We start from the raw sequence: 9,622 nt of genomic DNA, 5'->3' as shown, positions 1-9,622 counted from the left end.
GCCTGTTGTCCACAATTAAATTGGCACCTTTGCCATATCTTCATAAAATAACTCAGGACATCATTTTCTAGGAACCCAATAAGTAATACTCATTTCAAATACAACTTTGTCATCTGACGGATGGTCTTTGAACATATCCCCGTCAGTGACGTCAGTCAATACATAACCGTCCCCAATGGCAATTACTGTACACCATTGTCTTCCTTCATAATATGTTCCATCAAGCAAAACCATTTCTCCCTGCACTATGGCTGCTTGGAATTCTAAGGGAAAGACTCATCCTCCCTCTTCATCCATAGGTATGCTTGGCCTGAATAAAAATGTATCAGGTATTCTCACAGTTTTACCCACTAAACCTGGCAGCCATGTTAACAAAATGCGTATCCCATAATGAAAAACCTCTGGCTCTAAAGGTGCTCCTCGTATGGCCATTTGTCCCATAAATGCCATAATAAATTCACTCACATTTAAATAATGCATTCCTGGAGTTGAACATTCTGTGCCTTCATCAGTAAATGAAATCGTCATGTTAAATTTTGTCATTAAACCTCGACCTAATATATTGGCATGCGTCCGTCTCGAATATAATACCGGTACAGACATATCACATTCTCCTATAGAGACTGTCAATTTTTCAGTTAAAGGAACACTACTTGTAGCTCCTGTGAATCCTTGAGCATTCATGGCATTCCCAGATAATGTGAATTTCCCCTCTTGTATACATGAGCCTGTTACCCCCGTGCCTACTAAAAAAGAAAAAGATTTGCCTCCTATATTGATGTCAACCCTCGGTTCCTCTTGAGGATTGGGTGTCACTGATAGTATTGAACACATCAAGTCTCCCAGTGAGCTGTCCTATTGTGGGTACATGCTTATTCCCATATTTGTGAAAGGATTTCCTCCTTCAACAGTGACACCCCCTATCCTAGGAGTCATTAACTGTCCTGCACTTGTGCCCTGTTGAATCTGCATGGGTGAATGCTGTGACTGCCCTTGGGGCAGATTCATTACTTTCTGCTGTGTTTGCAAACCTGTTTGCATTCTCAGCACTTGTGTTTGCTGTACTGTCTGATTTTGGGTGAAACCCTCTCCATTCTGTTGTGTGTATGCAGGTGGGTATGTGGCTCCCCTCTTGAGAATTGTCAGTTTTGCACAAACCCTTGACTTCTACACATGCGTGTAAGGTGTCCTGACATACCACATGTCCAACATACATGAGGTCTCTTAATTTGCCCTTCTTGCATGCTTTGAAACCCACCCTGGTTATTCTGGAAATGTCCTTGATTATTCTGGAAGCCTCCTTGATTATTCTGGAAATCTCTGCCCGGAAACCTTCCCTACTTCCTGGTACAAATCAATTATTACTTTGATCATACTGCCTTTGGTTATTCACCTGTGGCATACCTGCTGTTTGCTGTGAACTCCAACCTTCTCCGCCAGTCAACATCACCCCTTCTATGGCGTATTTTGACCATGTTTTCTGCACCAATTTAGCTTCTTTGCCATTCCTAGCATCATCTTTCTTTCGATTCTTCTCCTGCAACAGTCAGCAGTAAAGTGCAATGGTCAACTGAATTTCTGACCATGGCATTGCTTCAATGCCCACTAACTTCTTGAGCTGCTTTTGTACTGGCTCTGGCAGCCCATGGCATAGTATATGATAAAATACAGGTATAGATTTCCCCTCAGGCTCGCGAGTCTCCAAGCTCCATACTTCCTGAAAATTCTGAATGTAAAAAAGAGGGTCATTCCCTTCATGTATTTTTTTCGTCATGATAGCTTCCATATCTGATGTGTCTGGATACAGCACTCGAGGGCTTTCCAGACTGCCGCTCTCCAGTTATTAAATGGTACTCCATCGTGAGCCATGTTCCGCATAGTGATACTCGACTATCCTCCTCTCAACCAAACATTGTCTGCTCTCTCCCCAAGAATAGAGGCTAGAAGACCTTCAATGTCTCCTATAGCTAATGTGTTTCCTCCTGTCATTTTTTCTAACTCATGCATCAATTTTCCAGCGCCAGAAGTTAAACTCAGGAGTTTACACCTTAAATTATCCTTATCCATCTGTGACCACCATGGTATATATTGTGGTCTGGCTCCTCCTTTTTCTAACAAAGGAAACTGCGATATACCAAATTCACGCTCATCCCCCATCGTCTGTCTGTCCATAGCAGGCACAATGGTTCCACACGCTTCCTTCCTGGCAGCGCTCTTAATCTGCTCACTTAAGGTGGTGAGTCTCCCCTCTCACGATGGGATCTCCCTCTAGGTTGATCTAGTCGCGCCAGAGATTCTGACACCCTCGATTTGGGTAGCTCTATATCTGACCATCTCACTTCCCTGTCCATCAGAGAACATCCCTCGGGACCACTTGCGTTACCTCCATCCTCCCCATGGAAGGTTTCCCTGTCTTCATCTGACATATCCTGTCCCCAACTTGTATGGCTTCCCTCCTCTTCGTCTCTATTCAGAGTTAGTCTGTCTAAAGACAACTCTTTAGGCTCAAAACTACACAAGCTTCCCTCTCTGTCGTACAACTGCATACTTTCGAGTCAATAATTTTTACCCCTTCCTTTCAGTGCCTTCTTAGTCCTCATATCATGATAGACTTTATTGATTGCGTCCATGATGCTTCTAGAGTCAAACTCATCCTCTAGATTTGCTCTAGACAGACCTGGCATCAGTTCATATGCGGGGAAGAATTCTTCTATGCCCTACCATGCAACTACTGGATGAGGATCCATTAATTCCTTTTCTACACGCTCAATATCGCATGCTTTCATCATCAAGCTCTCTTCGCTTCCTTGTTTCTTTTGTCACTCTTTCTTCTTCCTTTCTTTTCATATCTCTTCTCTCATTTGCCCTTTGTATTTCTTCATCGCTACATCTTTGTATCCTTTTATCCCTTAACTTTTGTTCTTCCTGTTTCACTCTCTTTCGTTCTAGCCTTTCTTGTTCTTCAATTGCCCTTTGTCTGTTGTCATATTTCCTCTTTTCTTCTGCCCTTTCTTGCTTTTTCAGTTGTTCATCCTGATACAACTGTTCTCATCTTTGTCAATCCTTCCTTTTTTTCCCATCTTCTTTCACCCGTTCCTCTCTAGCTTATCTTTTCTGTCTTGTTCGTCTCCATCTTCTCTTTGCCTTACTTCCTCAATGCTCTTATCATCAAGTTTTAGAAAAATCTGACCACTCATCAATTTGTTCTGTATGAGTGCTACTTCATCAGCCTTATCCTTGTCTCCCTTCCATCTCTTTATTTCTATTCCTATATCTAAGGATGCACTTGGTCGGTCACTTCCCTCCTTGTCCTTTCTCGCTTTGTCCCTTTAGACTTTAGCGATCACCTCTCTTTTGCTCTTTTGGGAATCTTCTCTGTCCCCTCGTCGCTGTTATGCCCAGGCAACTCATATGCTGATTGCTGTATCCTGCCACTGCTTTAAGTTCTCTTAATGGGTACACTCCTTCATCTTTTATACTGTCTCCTTTTACTTCAGGCACAACGGGGGAGCAGAAGGCTCCTCAGTCCCCTCTTTGCATAGGTTAATTATCCAGTCTTCAGGAGGCGGCTCTTCTCTTACCTCCTGGTACATTTTGCAGAGCTCTAAGCTTGCTAGCCTTTTATCTAACTTCTTTCCTGTGTATGCTGCATGCAAATATGTCAAAAACTGCCTTTGAATGTGATCCCCCTTGTGGCCATGGCATGGACATCTTGTCTGCTGTGTCTTTGACCCATTCTGCACTGTACTGTTTAAGCTTTAGGTGCGTGTTTTGGCAACTGCTGGCATAGATGTGTAAGTGTAGTAATATCCTACACTTTGACTGGTCACACTTGACTGTCAATACTCACCTTTACATTTTGCATTTTTTCAAAAATACGTTTTTTCAGAAAAAATAATACAATATGAGCATGCACCAATCGGCGCAGCTCTAACCCCCTTATATCACGTTATACTCCAATCTACTTATTTACTAAACACCATCAAATTCATTTCAACAAATAAATAATTAATTCTTAAATCTTGTGTTTTCCTTTTTTCATCTCTTAATTCGTCTAATATTTCTTAACCACATATATATCAATATAACACATAAAACAATAAAACAAACTGACATACTTAATCGACCACATATATCACAGTCTGCGATCCTCGAGACTTAAACTTGCCCCTAAAAAACACCCCGATTTGGATGCCAGTTGTTCTCTTTAGACAAGTCTTTAAACAAGTCAATAGTCTACGTCATCCGCTAGTGGAACTCTAGATACAACTCCTTCTGTTATGTGCTATGACGTAGGACACTGGGCTTACTCTACTGTGACGATCCTCGTCTCACAGTTTCATAATTGTTTGGCTCCTCTCCTCAAGTCAATTACTTAACAACTCAACGCTCACTGTCTCGAGTTGTCTTTACCCCAACCTCCCTACGTTACTTGTTTCCCCTTATCACTTTCTCCACTCACTGCCCATTCACAATTTAGCCACCTCCCTCAGTTTTAATCACCATTCGCTTTTTTCAGCTTCCGACTCTCGGGATCGCCTCCTCCTTATCAGCCTCTTCAACCTTCTGTCCATTCTGCTTGCTGTAAAAGTAAGGAGGGGATTTTGCACAAACTGAGGGACCCGTCTCACATACGCTTGCAACGCTTAACTTTAAAATCTATTTCCGCTATCTACAGGGAGCTTCACATCCTTTCAGCCGAATGGCAGAGGACATGCGATATTGCCGGGAACCCTAAGCTTACTTAGGTCGATGGCTCTTTAACCATCCTCACTGCTACCACGTGAACTGGGACATCTGACCCAGCCCTTTAAGATGAGGTAGCAATACTTTGAGATGAATGGGGATGCTGAAGTTACTCAAATATCAATAATCAAACGACTCAGGAAGTTGGCAAAAGTTAACTGTTTTAATATCAATTATCTAAAACAGCCAGTACAACGGACATCAACGAACGTCTCGTAGCATGGTTTCTCTCAATTTGCTTCAGAAAAAACATCTTACTTATAGTAAAAACTCATCATTGATGACGTTACCCTACGCACTTACTAACGTCATCCTGCGTGGCACACTACAAAAACCTAGGGGCAAATGTGATAGGTTTGTGGCAGTGGTCTTCAAACTTTGGGGCGTGCCCCCCCAGGGGGGTGCAGCCACATCGCGGGGGGGGGGGGTGCGAGAGCCCAGCATGAAATGTAAAAAATAAAAATAAAAAATACAAATTTTTTTTTGTTTTTTTTTTGTTTGAAGGAAATGGGCAGGGGTGGCTCGGACTGGACCATAAAACTGCCGCAGGCACCAATGAAAAAGTGGCCCACAGTTTCAAATTGATATTCATTCCTTTAGTCACAGAATGTTTGAATAGTACCCAAAGTTTTTTTTTTGGTAAAATGTAAGCAAATTGTGATATTTCAAGAATAATTATTCACCAACAATGGTCAAAACTACCAGCTGCATAGCGAAGTAACTCATCAAACTGGCCCACATTGGCCAAAAAAGTGACCCATTTTGACTGGCCTACACTAGAATTTTGCATTTTTGGTACGGGCATTGCCCTATAGGCCAGTCCGAGCATGGCAGCTCAACCATAATGGGTGAGGGGGCGTCCATCCAGTGGCCCCCTCACCCATAATGGAGGAGCCGAAGAGCCAGCCCAGTGAAACACTGAGCACTCCCTCAGCCGCTTTTTCCAGCTGAGGGAGTGCTCCTGGGCTGGCTGAACTGTCAAAGGGAAACAATGTTTCCCTTTGACAGTTCAGTTCCCCAGCCGCACATGCTCACTGAGCAATGCAAGGCTGGGGTGTTTTGCTTCGCCAGCCTTGCAAGCTCATTGGAAATGGTAGCTGGGGCACTGCATGTCTGTATGTGCGAGGGGGAGCTCCAGCGCCTCCTCGCACATATGGACAGAGCAAACTGGAGTGGGGTATTTCAGCACCCACGTACAGGCCCCTGCAGAAGGTACGTTTATGTTCAATTATATTTTATTTAAATATGTGTATGGATGCGTGTATGCTTGTGTTATGTATGAGTGTATGGTTATGGGTGCTCATATGAATGATAGAGTGAATGATGTGTGAATGTGTGTGTGTGTGTGTGTGTGAGTTTGTTTTGGTCCATTGAGCTGATTTTGGCAAGTGGGAGGTGAGGGGGGAAGGAGGGTTGTTCAACAAAGTCATTTTAAACATGCCCTTGTTGCACAAACCCCCTACCCACCTGCCAAATCAGCTCTCCTTCTGAGGCGCTGTGGACAGGGATGGTATTTTTTATACTAGATATCTATCATAGATGTCCAGTCAAAAATCCCCCTTGGCCCCCAGCACTAATTGCAAACTGTTTGGCTTTTTACTCATTTTTTTTAAAAAGTATACTGTAAAATGGAATATTTGAACACATTATTTAAAAAAAATTCAAGGGGGGAAAACCCCCCCGAACCCTCCTTGTTTGGTTCTGGCTCCCTCACTACGCTCAGTCGTTATGGCATTTCTGTGGGGAATATTTATGCCCCTCCACTTAAAAAATTTGCCTGCTCCCACTGGCCCTCGGACTGTGTTGGGAACGGGGTGGGGGGAGCCCAGCGACTGTGCTGGGAGCAGGATGGGCGGAAACACTGGGATAGTGGTGGGAGCAGGGTGGGGAGAGTCCAGGGTCTGTGATGGGGTGGGGAGAGCCCATGTACTGGGTAGGAGTGGGATGAGAGAGCCCAGCGACTGTGATGGGAGCAGATGGGGGAGCCCAGGGACTATACTAGGAGTAGGGTGCAGTGACTGCGCGCAATAGTTCATAGCCATTTGAACATACTGTCATTTTGGCATTTCTTGGGGGGGGGGGGAGTAGGCTGCCCAAAAGTGTTTTCTTGCCTAGAGAATATGGGGGAGTAGAGGCACGTTCTGCCTCTCTGCCTAGGTGTGGTTCGTCATGTTTGTCCAGTTCCATCCATTCACGTGATTGAAGACCACAAATCTGAGCTCTAGTGCATTTATAATACTATATTTTAATAAACCTCTGACGTCTTCCTTGTTTTTGTCCATGCCTTCTGAACAGGAGATTCATTCTTTCACACGTTTGTAACTAATGTCTGCTCATCCCAGTCCGATAAGACCTTGACTTCTTGGGGCTCACCCAGCCTCGCCTTTCTGAGATTCACTTCTGCAATTTTGTTGTTTTTCAACTGCGACACACTGGAAAAAATGCCTTCCTTCTTTGGTCCAGCTCTGTGTCAAATATGCTGGAGAGCAGGCAGGGACAAAATGGGTTAGAGCCTGGCAGACTAAACACGCCTTGCAGGCATCCAACACCCCTTTTCCACACACTCGCAATCAGGTACATTTCACAGTTGGCCCTGCCCCACTTGGGGGAATCTGATTGGCTGAGTCACACTTCCTATACATTCAATATGGCGCCTGGGAGTCTTCCTGTGAATCCTGTGAATACTGGGGCATGTTCTAGCCTCTGGGCTTGGTTGGCTATATAAGCTATGGCCAAAGGCAGACCCATGCTTTGTGTTGCAACTGTGGCTTCGAGCAACACGCTCACCGCGATCCTCGACCTGTGCTCTTCATCCGCGTGCACGCCCTGGAACTCAGCACCTGGAAGAGAAAGAAAACACAAGAAAGTTAGTACCTGTAAAAGCTCACGCTGCAATCCAACTTCTTCTTGCAAGCGTGCAGGCAATAGCAGCATCGCCTACCCGGATCTTCTTGGAGACCTCAGGACAGTTCTTGCGCACAACTTTTTTGGCGCACTCTTCTGAAAATGACCTGTGAAGAAAAGAACAGGATTAGAATCTGCAACCACAATTTCCTACCGCACGCAGAACTCGCCGCATAGCAAAAGTACACAGCAGACTCACAGAACAACCAGAACTTACCTGCAAATATAACCAAACCAGTGAAGCAACTGGAACTAGAACTTACCTGCAAATATACCCGAACCAGTGAAGCAACTGGAGCTAGAACTCATCACTGGGTGAAGGAACACAGTGAGTGGCAGAATAGAGACTTGCCCAGGTCCTAACGAAGTACTGTGGGTCTCAGAGACACGCCCAGGATGGAGAGTTTGCCTAATCTTTCCTAAACGTGAGCCATACTCCTACACTTCACCATAACAGTACACGCAGGGGAAGGAGGGAGAAAGAAGGACCAGGGTCCAAATCCAGGTAGACTAAGTATTTCACCTCTCTCTCAACAGATATTTGTGGTGCCACTCTACTAATCCGGGAAGGGGTCCGGAAGGTTTCATAATTCCTGCAGAGACCCAGGTGAGTGTGACACTCTACTATAACACATTGTGGAAACATCCAATCTTCATGGTCTTCCTATATATGTATACGTTGGTGCATGCCGCAATCTATTCACTACATAGCTAGCCTCAAGAATGCTCAAAATCTTGCCTTTTTTCCCCCTTCTTGGAAAGTCGAATCTGGGTATTTTCGCATTCCGGTAACTGTGGCATTGTTGCTGGTTTTCTCTAGGCTACCACCTAGATCCCCCACGCCCAGACAGTGCGCCGTTCATTGTTGTGAGTTACTTGTTCACCTCCTGTGTTTTCCTTTGTTGTGACCCCAGCCCCCCTTCTATTCTCCCTGCACATTCTGAGATGTGTGCCACAGGGCTGTGCATCTCTCTCTATTCTCTTATCCCTTCTCCACCTACCACCTTCGCACACCGTATGGTGCTCTCTGTCTCTCCCATCTTCTCTAACTGCTACTCTATCTCTTACTGTATCCCTCTCACTAAGCCTGGAAGGAAGAAGTTCAAGAGGGACATCCTGGTCTCCAACACAGGGCTCCCTATCGCCGATACCCACACCCTGCTTCCTCCAGACAGACTCTCACTGACATCCTCTTTGTCATCCCCTCTCCAGACCTTTGGACCCTTCATATGGTCTCTGTTCTCTCTCCTTTCTCGTCCTTTTACATTAACAGTGGCACTAGGTAGGAGGTCCTCTTGGCCCCCTTCCACTCCTCCAAGACAATCATTAATGTCTATCTGAACGGCATCATCTTTGTTTAGAGCCCTCAGCCCAATCGCCTACTTTTTTATAGGCGTTTCCTGCATCTTATCAACGTCCTCCCTTCTCCTGCTACTCCTTCTGCTACCTCTCTGGCATCCTCTTCTTCCACCTTTGCCCGCCCTCTGGCCCCTCTACCATCTCTGCAGGGTGTACCTCAAGCCTGTACCCCTCCACGGAAGTCTTTCAAATGTGGCAACGCGCTCCACGTCGCTACCCTCAACTCTCGTTCTGCTGTGAAGCACTCCTCTGACATCTGTCACCACCTCGAAGAACTCAACCTAGATGTCGTTGCTTTCACTGAGACATGGTTTACGGCCAGTTCTGTCACAAGTTTTGAATCTCTCCTGAGCTACAAGATCCTCTCCAAACCCATAACCAACCGTCCTGGAGGTGGAGTAGCCCTGATATTTCTGGAGTCGGTCACGGCCTCTGTCATCACTACGCAGGCCTACTCCTCCTTTAAATGCCTGGTCTGCAGGCTCTCTATCTCTCCTGTCCTCTATCTAACTGTGGCCACCATCTCCAGGCCACCTGGTCAGGTCACCCTCTTCCTCTCTGAAAGGGCCAACCTCTCTGATTCTCTCCTTGCTTCTACTTCTCAACTTATCCT

At 45.3% G+C, this 9,622-nt stretch overlaps 1 protein-coding gene across 1 annotated transcript in view; it reads right to left on the bottom strand.

Annotated features, from left to right (window-relative positions):
* Window positions 1-1,354: 1,354 nt before the first annotated feature.
* The window catches only part of LOC138526274 (olfactory receptor 2J3-like), a 50,077-nt gene continuing 41,809 nt past the window's right edge, over window positions 1,355-9,622 (bottom strand). Inside the window, 2 exon segments of the mRNA XM_069636852.1 lie at window positions 1,355-1,537; window positions 7,534-7,586. Coding sequence (XP_069492953.1) covers window positions 1,355-1,537; window positions 7,534-7,586 — 236 coding nt within the window.

This window comes from Ambystoma mexicanum, chromosome 1p (assembly GCF_040938575.1).
Source record: "Ambystoma mexicanum isolate Mex_15411 chromosome 1p, UKY_AmexF1_1, whole genome shotgun sequence".
NCBI lineage: Eukaryota > Metazoa > Chordata > Amphibia > Caudata > Ambystomatidae > Ambystoma > Ambystoma mexicanum.
Note: the sequence above shows the minus strand (reverse complement) of the source record. Positions and strands in the feature narration are given on the sequence as shown.